Source organism: Strix aluco, chromosome 8 (assembly GCF_031877795.1).
Source record: "Strix aluco isolate bStrAlu1 chromosome 8, bStrAlu1.hap1, whole genome shotgun sequence".
NCBI lineage: Eukaryota > Metazoa > Chordata > Aves > Strigiformes > Strigidae > Strix > Strix aluco.
The window spans coordinates 27,167,886-27,184,529 of NC_133938.1; the positions used below are offsets into that span (position 1 = coordinate 27,167,886).

At 43.3% G+C, this 16,644-nt stretch overlaps 1 protein-coding gene and 1 pseudogene across 1 annotated transcript in view; both read right to left on the reverse strand.

Annotated features, from left to right (window-relative positions):
- The window catches only part of CDC73 (cell division cycle 73), a 112,000-nt gene extending 100,461 nt beyond the window's left edge, over nucleotides 1–11,539 (reverse strand). The window contains exons 1-6 of the mRNA XM_074832759.1: nucleotides 11,349–11,539; nucleotides 5,640–5,745; nucleotides 4,571–4,640; nucleotides 3,503–3,565; nucleotides 3,362–3,414; nucleotides 1,512–1,600 (exon numbers count right to left, since the gene is read on the reverse strand). Coding sequence (XP_074688860.1) covers nucleotides 1,512–1,600; nucleotides 3,362–3,414; nucleotides 3,503–3,565; nucleotides 4,571–4,640; nucleotides 5,640–5,745; nucleotides 11,349–11,479 — 512 coding nt within the window. The 5' untranslated portion in view covers nucleotides 11,480–11,539. The remainder of the gene's footprint in view (nucleotides 1–1,511; nucleotides 1,601–3,361; nucleotides 3,415–3,502; nucleotides 3,566–4,570; nucleotides 4,641–5,639; nucleotides 5,746–11,348) is intronic.
- On the reverse strand, nucleotides 5,148–5,567 carry LOC141926265 (ubiquitin-conjugating enzyme E2 D2 pseudogene; annotated as a pseudogene).
- Nucleotides 11,540–16,644: the final 5,105 nt, after the last annotated feature.

Here is a 16,644-nt window from a genome sequence, read left to right on the forward strand (position 1 = left end):
CAACAAATAGTGGTTGTGAAGTATTCTCCTTTTACAACTAAAGTATTGGAAAGGGAATTTTTTTGTGTTGCTGTTAAACAAAGTAACAACAGTAACAAGCACAGAGTTCAAACTCACTTCCTGTAAATGTTATTTGAACTTTTTAAAAAAGGGCAGTCTTTTACATTTAGCATTAAAAAAAAGTATCTGTAAATACAGAATACAAAGTAATTACAAATAATATTCAGTAATCCTTACTGCAGCATTGTCTCAGAACTCCAAAACAAAGTTGTGACACACTCAAGCTAGTATCCCAATTATTAGTTTATATAAAACAACATGTGTACTTTCTGATTTTAAGTCAGGCATATCAATCAGATTCTTTTTTTTCCCTTCAGTTTCCTTTTAAGTATACCTATACAAAAGACAGAGGAAGAAGACATTCAAAATAGGTATTTTTCATGTGGTTAGGTGTAATTATGGATTCTATAAATATCTCAACTCTGCTGCATTAATTGTTTGCAAGGCTAACTCTTAAATTTAATCCCAGTAAAGGACAGACAGGCATTCACAGTATTGTTTATGTTCAAGAGAGAAATTTCTCAAGAATGCAGTTGGTCTATCAAATGAAACTATTTATCTGCAAAATCCAATGCAGACAAAGCAGTACATTAATTCATACTTAAACACCTTAACTGTAGGAAGGATGACTCCCATTTTACATTATTGGAGCTGACACACCAAAAAAATTAAGCAGCTACCTTTACTTTAAGACTTCTGAACTCAGGCAGCATTTGAAAATGAACTACTAGAGTCTGGTATCCTACTAAGCCCAAGATCTTCAGCATCAACAAGATCCTGCAAGAATTTCACTTCCTCTCTGCTTGGCTTTGGGAAGATATGGTGTAAGACTCAAAACCAGCTGTCATTCTTTGCAAAATTCTAGATGGATACAACGGAAGAGGAAAGGTGATGGGCAAGTTTTTAAGCACGTGAATACTGGTTACTACTTCTGGCAATGACAGTGCATTATCCTCTGCTAGCCTACTGCCTCTTCAGGGCAGCTCACCTCTGTAGGGAATCAAACAGAGATTATGTTACCCTTTGATCTGTTCTCACAATGTTTCCCTCCTTTTGCATGCAAGACATTACTCAACACAGGATATTTTTCTTTGAAATAGAGAGATAATCAGCTTCCCCTTGCAATTCTGCACATTTTATTCGACTGCTCAGCTAAACACCACAGCAGAAGAAAGCAGAAATGGCAGACTCGGTGGGAAGAAAAGACAACTGTCTGCTAACTTCTGAAGACAAACCAAATCTCATGTCATGACATTTGAACTCTCACTCAAGACCAGGAATCTGACCAGGCATGAAGTTCTGCCTCCTCAGACATTATTAATGACAGCACCTAAGGGAGGGAGACTTCCACTGAGAGCTGTTGGACAGAAGTAAATCAGCTGCTTTGAATAGCACAAGAATTGTTATCAGTCCTTTAATTAAGCATTACCCATAAGAAAAAGTATTCCTACCTGATCTGCTCCGTTTGCACGATACCTTCTTTATGTCCTTCCAACCGAGCTGCCAACCGCTCCTTGTCAAGGCGCACACACTCTTCATCCTAGCAGTAACAGTAACGTTTAATTTTTTGTGCATTCTCTTTAAAAAAAAATACAACTAAAGCTATTCAGATATTTTTTTTTTTTACATTTGCAAGGACTATCTTTATTTCCAATTATTTTTTATCTGCACACTAGTATTAACTGTACAGCTATTGAAGATTTCCTCTCAAGAATCACAAAGTGTAATTAGAATAATGAAAAGGAAACTACCATTCCCTCAAAGAATCTTGCTCAGACAATTGAGAACAATAGAAAAATCAGAGAACTTAAAGCTGGCAAACAACGCACACATTCAGGTAGGACAATACATACACACACACACATATTTAAGGTTAATTTATCAGACACTCAAGTTTGCCCTGATATTTAATCAGCGACGTTTTTAAAGAAAAGAACTGCTCAGAACTGTTAAATCTTGTCGCAGAACTTTTATAAATGGCATTCCTAGTAAATACAAAAAAAAGAGTAAGGATGCCTCTAGTTACTTAAATCAGGTTTGAGACAGACGTGTAACTTGAGCATGCAGTAGAAAGATGTAATTTTATGCCATCTTTTCAGCTACTTAATGCTGGTAGCACTTGTGTTCAATCTGTCCTGTTTCCTCACAAAACTTAAATCAGCACGAAGCCTGTCCTATTGCTAAAAGGCTGTTTGGAAAGGCTGAACAACAGCAAAACCAGTCGTGGCCATGTATCAGGACAGAAGTGGAATCTCTACACCAGAATAATCTCCAAATAACTTTAAACAGATTTTACACACTCTGAGCTGCTGGAGCAGCAAGGAAACAAAGAGAAGATGGGCATAAGCTCATTCGGATCATATGCAGAATTCTTGATTCTCCAAATTATAATGGTGAAGATCTACAGTTTCAAAACATAGTGGCATCACAACCACACAGGGGAATGTAGAACAAAAATCTATAGATCACCAACAGGTCATCTCAGAGCAATCATCTGCTCATGTGCCATTAAGAACGTGTAAAGTTTTTGTGATTTTTATGCAGTTATAGCTAAGCACAAATAACCTTCAAATCCAATTCATGAACAAGGAAATTCATGTATTTTGATAACTCTTCTACTAAGAAGAAATCTAAAGCCTCAGTACTATGAAAATATATACAGCCAGATTAATAATAACTCACAGAGGAGACAACTGGATGAACACAGTGTTTTTAAAAAATACGTATCAAGAAAAACAGCAAGTCAGTTTTTAAAACCAGGCAGAGTTAAGTAACTCTGTGCATAATAACTAGACACATTGCTTCTATTCAAGAGGCACTTGTGAAAATGCACTGTTAAATTAATTACCTAAGACACAGCTTCAAAAAATAGTAATCACGGGGATAGTTTCAAATACTGCTATAAAGGGACTAAATTTGCAGGTAAAACAAGTAAGTATCCACTGATAGAGGGTAAGACTGGCTTTTAAGTTATAATGTCAACTCATGGATGGCAAATAACCATAACTGTCATTAAACATCACTTTTATTCCAATCCCATAGCTCTTAGCAGACAGGTTATAACGCAACAGGTACTTACAGATACGTGGTCAAGCTTTCCCCTTTCATACTACAACATACATCTAGCAACTAAAATTCTAAGTTTAAATCAGAGGCTTGAATACTAACTCCTTCCAGTTCACGTTCACACTAACAGAAGTGTGCACCCAGAGTGTAGCCCAGCTGAATTGCTACAAAAACAGATAAATACTGTAATTTACCACCACCCCCAATTTGTATTGATGACAGTTACTGTCATTACCTCTATTCTTGGTTTCTTTGCTTCTGCTAATATTTCATCTGCTGCTCTTTTAACTACAAGAAAAAGAGGACATTAAAAATGCAAGACTGTAGTACACTTCCATAAAATAAACCTCAAAGTTATTTTTTAGTTAAACTGTACCTTGAGTAGACCGTTGAAGACCAATTTCAAGTGGAGCACTTCTGTCTATGCTTGATGAGGTTGCTGGAACCAAACACAACATTTCATTTAAATACAAAAGATTTGCAAAAGTATTTAGGTATAAAAGGAAGAAGGACAATTTGCAACAACGGAAATTCTAACTATATATTAGGTAGAAAAGGCAGTCAAACACTGGAACTGGAGATATTCAGAACCTGACTGAATATGAAGTTAGATCAGGTTGCTCATTTAGCCCTTCTTTGAAAAGGAGATTGAACCAGATGACCTTCTGTGGTCCCTTCCAATATAAATTAGTCAGTGATTTTATGATCTGTATATACCACATAAAAGAAAACAGAGTCACAAAGATAATTACTTTATAACCTGGAATCAAGGTCTACTAGTCTGTCTAGTTTTTGGAATAAAGACAACCTGTTGGTCCCATTAAAATATACACCAAAAATGGTCTGCTGCTCATGTTACAGAAATAATCTCATGTTTCAGTATACTTAAAATTCTAAGACCACCTACAAAACAGAGCAACTTACAAAAGCAAACCATATTTATCTTTCCCTCAGAGAAACCTCTTTTCTCTTACTATTGTTAACAAAAATTTTAAGATGATGGAATACTAGGCAAATCTGCCAGACTGACAAAGCAGTGATTTGGTATTTTTTACTATACTGAAGATTTTATCCCACACACTTACTGCATCAAGATCAATGCACTACCAAAAGCTTCCCACAGTCCAGAGAAGGAAAAAATAAACACTAATCATTCTAAAATGTAACCATTAACCAAATGATGTTGCTAATAATTAAAAAGTAGCTCACTTCTAAACATGCATGTAGGAATGTAGCTCGCATCTAAGCGCCATAAAAATAGTTATGTTCAGAACAAAAAACAAAAATAAAAGAAAACCTAACTTCATTTGAGAAGTCTGAACATACTCAGTTAAGCTGCAAGCTGACCATCGTTAACCACCCTTCCCCTCCTACCCCTCACTTGTGGCATAAATACAAAGCAGTAAAGAACACTGTGTCTAGGCAAAAAGAAAGCATCACTCACATGTTTCACCATTTAGGTATGCAAGCAAGTCTTTCCTATCAGGTCTTCTTACTACAGGAATGTTTTCAGTCTGAAAAGACAGCAGACTTGATATTAAACTGTTATTCCCTCAGAAAGTCTCTGCTGAAGATTCTTCACTTTTATTAAAAACTACTCATTCACACAAAGACAGGAATGCATGTCCTGTCTCCCAAGAAAGCATAACTATCAAGCTTAAAAATGCAATTACTTCCTAGAGAATGCTCAGCTACACAAAATGAAACATGTTGTCTGCTATAAAACTGAAAGAGAGGACAGCTTTCTTCCTCCTTCACTTCAAACTTGAAAATAAGATTGAGAACTAGCTTTTAACACACACACTTTGCCAGGAGTCTATGTTGGTACGCAGAAGTCGAATATTTCAATTTTGTTTTTCCAAGTATGTACAACACGCAGCTCTGTTGTATCAGGTAACCATGTGGCACAGGGGAAGACAAAGCATGGGCTCATAGAAAGCAGTCAAATGCAAATCAAAAGGACTTCCTCTTTCAGAATTCCCCAACCTTTATTTGTAGAGCTTATCCAGTAATTTCTTTCATTAGATTGCCTACTTCCAAGTCCACTCCAAAGCTATTTTGCCATAATTTTCTGTTTTGTAGATCCTTGCAACCTCTGGCACTAAAGGATCATCTAGATCAGGATCACACAACAGAGGACAGATGGACAAAAGTACTTCTGAAATAGAGCTGGGAGACAACCATGACTATAGAATTCCAGAAGAAATGCTGCCATTACTGTTAATACTTGGGTGGCACACTCTTATTGTAAATGCAGTTTGGTGGTTTGAAGGGATAATCTGTTGGGAAGTGAATTGTCAAGGAAATACTCCACCTTGACACAGACTGTCATTTGAGCCCTGTGTAGAAGGGTTCTTTTTTAAATACACACACACACACTTAGTTAACTGCCCATGTTTTTCCCTTTCCCCAAATTCATACACTTAAAATGCTACTAACATTCCCTGAAAATAACTATGCACATACTACTTAACACAAACAAGACAAAATAAAATTTTACATGGTCTACTTACTGCAGCACGGCGGACATAAACAGGGTGTGAAAGGTGCACATTATTGAGTAGAAACAAGATAGAATCCAAAGTGTAGTATTCCCTGGGTTGGCCCTCCTTCCCAGTCCTGCAAAATCACGAAACAAAAGGTTTTAACATTTAATCTCCCCTTCTCTCATGCACACACTTTTTTAGCAAAGTTCTCTTTTCTTTCCAGATGACAGTTCAAAAAGGAAATAGTAATATTATTATCAGGCTATTGCCAACCTAGCGATCTATCAATTGTGTTAACAAATACAAGCGAGGGATATACGTTCTTGCAGCCTCTTTACTGAACCTATTATAAAAACTGTCAAAAATAAGAGCTGGATAGGTTGTAAAATACACAAGAAGCAAGACTTGGGAAACCGTAAGAACACATTCTTCTACATCTCAAACATATTTATTCTGAATATCAAAGGAACTGTCTACCTTATTTGGGACAGCTAGAGGAATTTAACTGAAATGCAAATGAAAAAAAAAAGTATTATGTGCTCCTCAGGTATAACAGGACAGAATTTTCACCACTACAGAAAGCACAGTTAAGAACTCAGAATACACAAACGTCATGAAGTCTAGAGAGCAAAAGGTTCAAAATGGTATCAAAAGGTCAAAATATGAAGCGACTAGGAACTAATTGCACAGAAAACTAGCAAAACCAAAATGGACTACAGAATCACAATGAAACACCATAGTGAAGTCAGACCACTTCAGAACAACACAACAGCATCAAGTTCAATCTCAGCTTCAAAACAGCTTGTTGGAAAGAGATGCTTTTTAAATCTAAGAAGGAATCTGTTCCATGTAACAATTTGAAAAAAAAACAATCCCACAAAGCAAGGCCAAACAAAAACCATAGTTTCAGTTTGGCTCCATGTGCACTGAACATAATTCCCTCCTCACACACACATTCACCCCTTTATGCTGTTACTAGAAGAATATGCAGGGGAAGTAATGCCTGTCCCAGTTTCAAAACAAAACCTGCCCCCTAAATTCTTGAGCTGCTCTGAGGAAGGACTTTTCCATCACTTTCACAGCCCCCAACAGGACCTGGGATTCCACTGCCCAGGCCTGGGACCTGCCAGACCCCGTCCCCAGCCAGCCGGCTCACCTCAATGCCTGAGGAAGATGACGCACCAGAAAAACAGGCCAAAACTGTAAATTTTAAGACTAGCACAGAACTTTGATCAAGCCAGAGATTTCAGGAAGAAATACTTCCATTAAAACCATAAGAAGGATTTTTCCCTCCAAGTACAGCGGCTTTACTCATAGCTCACCATCAGCATCAAAACACTCACCACAGAAGTGCCAGCCTCACTGGGGGAGGGGAGAGAAACGAAAAATACTCAACCATAACTTTCTTGAACCTGAGAGAGCTACACAGACATCTACTAAATGCAACAGAAGTGTAAATCTGTTTTCTGCAGACTGTGGATATAATGCCACTACTGCTTTTCTTGCAATTACTTTTCTGAAATTATCTAGATTGAAGGTGTCCAATAATCTGTTCAGGTTAAAATGTTACTTTCATAATGATGCCTGAGAAAACCAATACATGAATAAAATGCAGAGAAAAGTGATTCAAAATACCAGGAGAACGGTAGAATAAAGGATCTTTCTATCGCTGTTTCTTCCCTGTGAAAACTTAAGTCTGCATGGGGTGGGGGTGTGCGTGTATGCTTTACTGCTGAGGAAAGGGAAGAGACTTTCAACTGCTAAGAAGCTAAAAGCTGGCTTCAAAATTACAGCCAACAGAACAGGATTCCTCAGCAAGGAATCATTTGAGTATTTTACTGTTTCACTGCTATTTTGACAAGGTGGTATCTAAACATATTCAGACCACTGATGGAAACAAAAGCTTTCACCGCATAGACTTGGCTCTGCAGTGAAGTCTATGTCACATGATACAGTTGTCACTTCATTTTAAAACAAACATTTTAGATTATCTCACTTCAGAATAACTCATTATTTCTTTGAAGTGTATCATATCCACCAAACATTATGTAAAAAGTCCAGCTGGTCTTCTATTCAAGTTTTTAGCAATATTTAGCAATAAATGGCATAATTTAGAAAACAAGTACTGAACAGTTATCTATTAATTTGAAAATACAGTATTACAAAGCCACAGGCATTGTCAAAGCTCACCAGGGCACAGCTGGTACTTCATCACTTAAACCACACACACAAGAAATCCCCATCCTCATTATGGTTCTAAGAGGATGTTTTATTAGGAGGACAAGATATCGCACACTAAAGGGAAAGCATCAGATGGACAAGCAATTACATGCAAGGAGAAAAATCTAAGTCTAAATTGAAATTTCAGCGTCAGTTTGTGTTCCTTTCTGATTTTCCAGACAGAAAGAACCTGCTGCATAAATAGAGAACTAAAAGCAAGCTGGATCTGAAAGTAGCTTAGTTCAATTCACAAAGTAGCAAAATAAATTAATTCTCTTATTTCCTATATTTAGTAATGGCATCAATTACTTAAGAATTAAAACCTTAAGAATCAGACCTCAAAAACTCCAGTACTCACGTTTTTTTCTTTAATGGCTATTAAGAGTTGCATCTCTTAAAAAAAAATGAAACTCCATCTTAAAAAAAGGAGAAAATGCTTACATAATGCAAGACAGAAAGTTTCACCTGCTTGTTTTTAACACCAGAAATTTCTTTCCTGCTCATCCATCCACCCTCAACCTAGGGTCAGAAGGAGTTTATTCATTTTTAACTGCTTCATTTCCTCTTTCATGTTTCAAAGCATGCATTTTTATAGAGGTACTAAAGGCCTGTGTTTCATCCACAACAGAAAGCAGTAATCTTTAAAAATACACAAGACTAGGCATGCAGTGTGTCACACAAATTACAATACCCATGACCAGCTGCTCACTGTTTAAAAACTTCTCACTCAGCTGTGCATACAAGCCCCTCTGGTGGGTAAACAAAGCAAATAAGTTTCTCCCTTAGATTGATTCCTTCCCTCTGTTTTGAAACAGATTCTATAATCACTCTTCAGGGGCCACATATCAGTCATTAGATCAAAACACACAAAACACTTAATCTTAGACCATCTAGCCCTCTTCAAATGCCAGCAGGGGTATTCATATAATTATCACCTGGAAACTAACCTGGATTAAAATTAACTTCTGCTTTTCTTCCGCCCCCCCCCCCATTTACTTTTAACTTGGTGTAGTTCCTCAGATCAATTCACTGTTTGGCTGACACTTGCACTAGCAAAGCGAGAAGGCAGCACAGGGCAGCACTGACGATTTCAGCCAGTTTAGCTGCCCAAGGAGACACAGTGTTAAATGTCTAGTGGGACTACTTCTAATTCTAGCAGGGACAGAATGCCACCACGGCTGTTTGGACTTGCATTACTCTCTCCAGACTGGCAGCAGAGATGCAATTACAGCAACCGTGCTGTGGACACCTAAAACAGAAGTCAAGGTTTGCTTCATGAAACATTAAGCCACTAACAATTACTCAGTGCAAGCACGGTTTGGATCCTGTCAAGCCACCTGAGTATAAAAGGTTTTAAATCTTAAAAGTTTTTGAATATGTTCCTCATGAGTTCCTGTTTAAGTCCAACAATTACATAAATTAACAGCTCCTAAACTGTGGTGCCAAAGCTATTGAATATGGCTTGCAGAACTGGTCTCATTTTTACAGTGTCTTCAATTTAAAGATTAGACATAATTCCACAGTGGTTCACAAGAAACTTTGGGAATGGATAGCAGTGTGGTACTACCAAAAGTTCAGAAGGCACTGGTCTAAACCAAGATTTGGTAAGTTACTTCAACAAAAACTCTCTAAATTCTACAACATACCTATCACAAGAGATGAGGATACAAACAGCTATTAAGAGGCTACTGCAGCAGTTCTGCTCACAGTACCCTCTGTTCACCCACAGTTCCTTCTCGACCATGAAGATAAAGCTGCCTGAATGTACATAATAAAGTTTTTCTCTCCAGATGCTGTCTTTTTGTCTTTTGTAAACAATTTCTGGGCCTATTTCAAGCTCTCCTAAGCAGTAGTAGAGTTAGGCTGGCATATCAGTTTCTCTGCTCCCTACAGAAGAGCAATGAAACTTGTCTGTCTAGTTAACCATTACTTCGTACTGCTTGGAAAAGCAACTTGTAGCAAGGAAACAACCACCATTGCCTATACAGGTGCTCAGCAAAAATAGAACTAAGGCTTTTCAAGAATTTTCAAACAAAACTGCTTATGCAAATATTTTTCTTCCTCTTCAGTTAAGCTACCAGTATCCCCCACTTAGCCAGGAAGTGCAAGTAAATCCCAAATGAGTTTCTGAAAGCTTGAAATAGGTAATGAAATTGCATATTTCTAGTTTTAAATAGAGTGCAAAGTAAAATCAGTTTAAAATATCTGTCTACAAGTTAACATAAACAAACAGGTTTCTTTCTCAAACTAGAAGTCAGAATATTGGATCGATACTGACACTCATGTCATAATTATGAAAATAAAAAAAACCATAAATCCCTGGTCACATTGACTGGACTACAAGGGGGTTTTTTGAGAAATCTGCAGGTTCTTCTGTTTTTCTGTTAAGCTTCACAAGATAAGGTACTCTCTTTGATCAGTACCCGAAACGTTCATTATGTGATATTTAACACTAAGCATTTTTTCTCTTGGGTTTAGAAGAGATTCATTTAAATCCTTCTAGTTAGGTTATTAAGAAGCAGCTACTAAATTCAGAAGAAAGGAGAATGAAGAATTTCCTTACATTGTAAGCAATACCTATCACACTAGAAAATTCAACAGGTATAAAACCTCATTTTCTAAAAGTTTTCTAAAAATAAACGTTTTACCTAATATATTCAGCTAAGCAACAGAAACACTATCTCTACTTGTTTATTGCGATAAGACCAACTAGGAAGCAGCCTGCGATAGGTCCAGCCCAGGAAGAGGCCTCTGCCAGGAGCAGGCTGAGGAGGAGCGAAGCGCCTGCACGGCTCAACAGGGCTCGCAGGTAGCCCCAGAGGTTTGGACCTCCCTGTTCCTCACCGGGACGAAGCTCCCGGAAAAGAGAAGTAGCTCGGATAAACTAAGACAATAAGTACGGAACGCCTGGTTTCCACGCAAAATCTCATCCCGTGCCACCTTATAACATGAGCCTGCAAGACGCGGCCGCGCGGCGACCCTGCAGCCCCGCCGGGTCACACGGACAGGCCGAGAGCCAGGGAAAGGCCTCGCCCGCGCCCCGCCGCTCCTCCGGCCCCGGGCAGGGGCGCCGGCCGGCCGCTCACCGGGGGGGGGTCCTGGGAACCCTCCCGAAGGGACCGGCGAGACCTCCCTGCCCGACCGGGCTGCCGGCAGCGCAGGGGAGGCAGGCATCGCCCCCCTGCCCCCCGTCCCCGCCGCGAAGGGTGCCGGCCGCACGCCGAGAGGCGCGGGCCGCTCGGACAGCTGCTCCGCCGGGACACCGCGCCCCGGCAGAGAGGCGGCTGCCGGCGCCGCTGCGCTCCCGGGGGGCCCTGCCGGGAGGCGGCGGTCAGGCCGCCCGCCCCCGCCCGCCTCGGTCCCTACAACGCGGCGGGACGCGAAGGGCGGCGGGACGCCCCTCCCCGCTCCCCGGGCGCTCCCCCGCAACTTCGGGGCAACTTCTCCCTCCGCCCCCCGCCCGTCCCTTCCCCGGGCGAGCGGCCGCCCGCCGCCTGCCCCGGCCCCGCCACTCACCCCCAGATGACATAGTTGGTCTTGACGTTCTTGGGCCAGGAGAACTCGCCGAAGATCACCTCGTCGCCCTTCACCACGATCTCCTTCTTCTGCGTGTTGTACTGCCGCAGCACGCTCAGCACGTCCGCCATCTTCGCTCGGGAGCCGCCGGCCGCCGCCGCTCCGCTCCGGCCCGGCCCCTCTGCCAGCCGCGCGAGGACCCCTTCGCCAGCCGCCAGGCCCCGGGTTGCCCGCCGCGAACGCCTGAGGAGCAGCAGCAGCAGCAGCTCCGCCGCGGCCGCCTCCAGGGGGCGACGCCGAACCCGTTGCCATGGAGCGACGCGGCCCCACCCTCAGGTCGGCAACGGCCGGGAGGGGCGAGGCCGTGACTCCCAGCGGCGGCGGAGGGGGGGGGTCACGGCCAGCGCCGGTAGCGGCGCTCCCGGAGCGCAGCCGCCCCTGCCCGCCTGCAGGAGGGGCCGCATCCCGGGGAGGGTTGTTGAGGGACTTTTCACGACCGGTGCCGTGGCCGCCGGCGTTGCGCGGTCCTGGTACCGTCAGCGTCACCAGCGCACAGCAAGGACCATGCAGGGGCGTCCCGCCGGTGCGCACGGGGTACGGCAGTTGCAGGTAGCAGCTGTTAACGGCAGCAGGCGGCGCGCGTCCGGCCCCCCCCCGCCCCGCGGCTCCCACACAGCCCGCGCGCGGAGCGGGACAGTCTTTTTCACCATCACATTTCCGGGACACTGGGATACACTGGGATACACTGGGGACCACTGCTGATTTAATTTGCCCGGCATGTTCTCATATGGCAGCACTCAGCGCTCCGTCAGCCCCATCCTGGCAGTGCGGATCCCATCACGCTGCCCTCTCTTAGGCACACACTGCCCGCTGATGCACAAAAAATCAGATTCAGCACGCCTCTTTTTCACACAAGCGGTCTCATCACTGCCACCGTCTTCACCACACAAGCAGTCTCATCATCAATGAGGCACTAACATTCAGATCCGCAGTTGCCGGGGAACCCTGGCTGCAGCGAGGATTTAGAGTACCCTTTCCTCGCAAACCAGAAAGCCTACATGATGTGTCCATCCGTAGGTGAGGCATCCGAAATCGCTGCAAGCAGGTCCAGCCTCTAAATCAGCAGGCCAAAATAAATGGCACTTTTCTTTGAGTGGAAACATCTGATCTCATCCTCCTGTTGGGTTCCACCCAGAGCCTGGCCACCACTCAGGAGGGAAAACCAAGGGAGTTTCTAATAAGGTTAAACACTTGAGTTCTTAATTCTCAATATCGCTAAACAAAGAAGGGTGACTACACACATTCCTATAGCATTTCATCCTTATTAATAACTACACTTCGTCTAAGCTACATCTTTCACTAGTGACTAGTAAGCCTATATATTTCATTAAGGAGTTGCAACTACTGTTAGCATTTTTCTCTTAAAAGAGTTGACAGCTGTAGTGTGATTAAGGACAGAGATAGTATATTTTGTCCTATTGCAGCAGAAAGCATTACCCATACATTCTGCTTGAATGATCAGTCGAAGATACCACAAACTGTTGGCACAGGGGCACCCTCAGCCGGCTCCTGAGTGTCCACCAAAAGATGCCTCTCAGGCCTCAGGTGTGGTCGCACACACCTTGCCGGTAACCACCGGGGACCGTGACCTGTGGAGACACAAGCATAACCTCTTCCCCAGGTTATTAAAGGATCTGGTCCTTCCCAGTTACCACTTCCCAGGTTTTTTGCTAACACTTGAGCCTTGCCCTGGACTTCTTGTTGATCTGGTATCTGTGGCGAGAAGTGACGCAATATTGGTGGGCACCTGTGAGACAGGGGAAATGTTTAAAACGTTCATGACATATAATGCCTTATTTAACCTTTCGTGAGGTGTAGACTGATACCCTCCATCTCCCCCTTTTTGTTGTTGCAACAGACGCTTTAGCGTGCCATGTGTACGCTCCACAATGGCCTGTCCGGTCGGCAAGTGGGGAATGCCGGTCAGCTGCTTGACTCCCCACTGTTGAAAGAAAGAAAAAAGAGAAAAAGAAACATAAGCAGATCCATTGTCTGTCTTAATCTGTCGTGGCACGCCCAAGGAAGCAAATGCAACTAAAAAGTGTTTTCGCACATCGCGTGCTTTTTCACCTGTATGGCAGGACGCAAACACTGCTCCAGAAAAGGTATCAACAGACACAAGTACATATTTTAACGTTCCAAATGCAGCAAAGTGAGTGCCATCAGATTGCCATAATTCTAAGGAGGCGAGTCCCCGAGGGTTGACACCACTAGCTGTTGAAGAGAGGGAGTCCTTCTGGCATTCAGGGCCTCCAGTATACCTGTTGTTAATGAGTTTTGAAGCCCGTCCTCATTAACGCTTTTCTGTCGTTCTTTAATAACAGAAAAATGCAGTCCTTCCCAATGTGGCTGACGTCCCGGTTCATAAATTACAGGAGCAATAATCTTTCTTGCCGTGTCCATATCCCCTTGCGCCAAGGTTTCTTGCCTCACTTTTACCCACGGATCATCCCCAGCTAAGGGAGGACACAGGCCAGATTCTCTTTTAGAATTTACAGTGTCAGGGTCTAAAACATTATCACAGTCTAGAGACCCAGCATATAAATCTTGCTCCCGGGGTTCAGAATATGCGTCCTTGCCCTCTGTGTTCTCAACCTCTGTGTTAACAGTCTGGCCGCGTTCATTATTTTATCTTTTTATTATCTCAAAAAGAGTTCTCCGTGTGTGTAAATGTTCTGTTGCAACCTGATTCCCTCGCGTTGCACAGTCCCATAATCTTACTCCTGCTTCATCCCATATCGGAACAGTGAATATAGTAACCGCATTAACTCCCGGTATTTCTGCTACTACCCACTGTAAAAGTCTCTTCAAGACATGCGGGTTAATATGGACCTTATTTTTAACTAACAGTCTTTCCATCAGTGAAAACACTGAATTTTCTTCTGAGGATATTAAACTACTCATCGCTTCCTCACAGCTCACCTTGCTCACACTGCAGTGGTGATTGATGCCAGCTCCTGCTTCCTTTCAGCAGCTCTTAAGTTCTGTGGGGTTTGCCACCGGAGTGATCCAAGCTGATCACACTTATCGCCTCCTCACACGGGGCACCATTTATGGCAACTGAGGTACGGACTCTCCATGAAGTTCAGAAGGAAAAAGAGAGTTTATTGTTACAACAGTACATACTTATGCTCTCGGATGCTGTCGGTAAAGCTCTTACTTCATAGTTAACAAATCAGCAATTAGACAGCTATCAACCTTTTCTCCTATCAGCATGAGACCACTCTAACATGCGCTGTGCAGACCAATCACCTTCTTATTCACGCGCTGTTCTCGCAGCAGTAACTTCTCACAGTTCAGTGTTGCAGCTCTCTGTTGTTTTTCCCTGCCACCTTGGCACAACTCAGCAGTTTCTTATCTTTCTTCCAAGGCCTGTTTTTCATCAAAGCCTAGCTATTTCTCAGAGGCTGTGCAAGGCTGGCAGGCCAATGTCTCCCACACCTCTGCATCTGAAGAAGAAAACCCAGTAACACCACCAAGCAAAGACTACTTGACGCTGCGGAGTGCAGGACTTCACAGAGCCCCTGTAACACTGTTTGCTCACGGGAGCAACTGAAGAGCTGCAGCGGGTGGAGGCCTCCCCGGTTCTGCACTCACAGCATTCCGTGTTCATTTCTTCTGCTCAAGAGTACAAAAGCTGGAAGCGTAGCGCTGCCTGGCAGAACCCGACAGCCCGGTATCCCCTGGGGATACCAATTCTGGGATTTCAGGCCTGGAAGAAAGCTCTCATGACAGCTTATTCTGATCTTTTATGCTCAGAATTTTCTTACGACTCTTCACCATTGGCAGAAAGCATTATCTCATTTTAAATCTGCAGAAGCCAAAATTGCATCATTTTTCTTCCCGTAAGTAGCACGTACCGAGACTGACAAAACTGAGTAAAAGTCAACACCTTTCATAACTTCCTGTTCCAAGATGTTAGTGACACCACCATTTGTGATGGAACTGCACAGCATGCCGAATATCACAAGCATATCTATAACATTTCGCATACATTGCAGTGCAGTTGACACACTGGAGGGCAGGGATGTACCATCCAGAGGGACCTGGGCAGGCTGGAGAGGTGTGGGACTGTGCGAACCTCATGAACAAGGCCAAGTGCAAGGCCCTACACATGGGTCGGGGCAATCCCAAGCACAAATACAGGCTGGGCAATGAGTGGAGTGAGAGCAGCCCTGTGGAGAAGGACTTGGGGGTATCAGTGGATGCAAAACTGACTATGAGCCAGCAATGTGCACTCGCAGCCCAGAAAGTCAATGGTATCCTGGGTTGCATCAAGAGAAGTGTGGCCAGCAGTTTGAGGGAGGGGATTCTCCCCCTCTACTCCACTCTCCTGAGACCCCACCTGCAGTGCGGTGTCCAGCTCTGGGGGCACCCAACATCAGGACATGGACCTGCTCAAGCGGGTCCAGAGGAGGCCACGAAGATGATCAGGGGGCTGGAGCACCTCCCCTGTGAGGACAGGCTGAGAGAGTTGGGGTTGTTCAGCCTGGAGAAGAGAAGGCTCTGGGGAGACCTTATAATGGCCTTCCAGTACTTAAAGGGGGCTACAGGAAAGGTGGGGAGGGACTCTTGATCAGGGAGTGTAGGGACAGGATGAGGGTTAGTGGTTTTAAACTGAAAGAGGGTAGATTCAGATAAGATATGAGGTAGAAATTCTTTCCTGTGAGGGTGGTGAGACACCAGAGCAGGTTGCCCAGAGAAGCTGTGGCTGCCCCCTCCCTGGCAGTGTTCAAGGCCAGGTTGGACGGGGCTTTGAGCAACCTGGTCTAGTGGAAGGTGTCCCTGCCCATGGCACAGGGGTTGGGACTAGATGAGCTTTAAGGTCCCTTCCAACCCAAACCATTCTATGATTCCATGGTTTGGTATCAAAACAGTCAAATACACAAATATACTACAACACCTAGTAACATGATGAATTATACAAATGAAGTGCTAGGGCTTGGACAACAGGCCCAAGCCAGAGCTGACCTATAGATGAATCCTGCATATTTTATAACTGATAACCATTGTGCTAGTAGGTATTGTACTAAGTTATAACAACCACTTATGCTGATGTAAAAAGTGCTAAAGCATTGAAATACTGAAGCCTGAACAGGCCCCAAGCCAAAGCTGCTAACTTAGTATGTAGTCATTAACAAAGTATGTAAGGTCACTAGCAAAAGATGCAGCCTAGACAGACTATAATCAGTAGTGAGGATGAAATGCTGAGAGAATGTATCCAACTTCCCTTGTT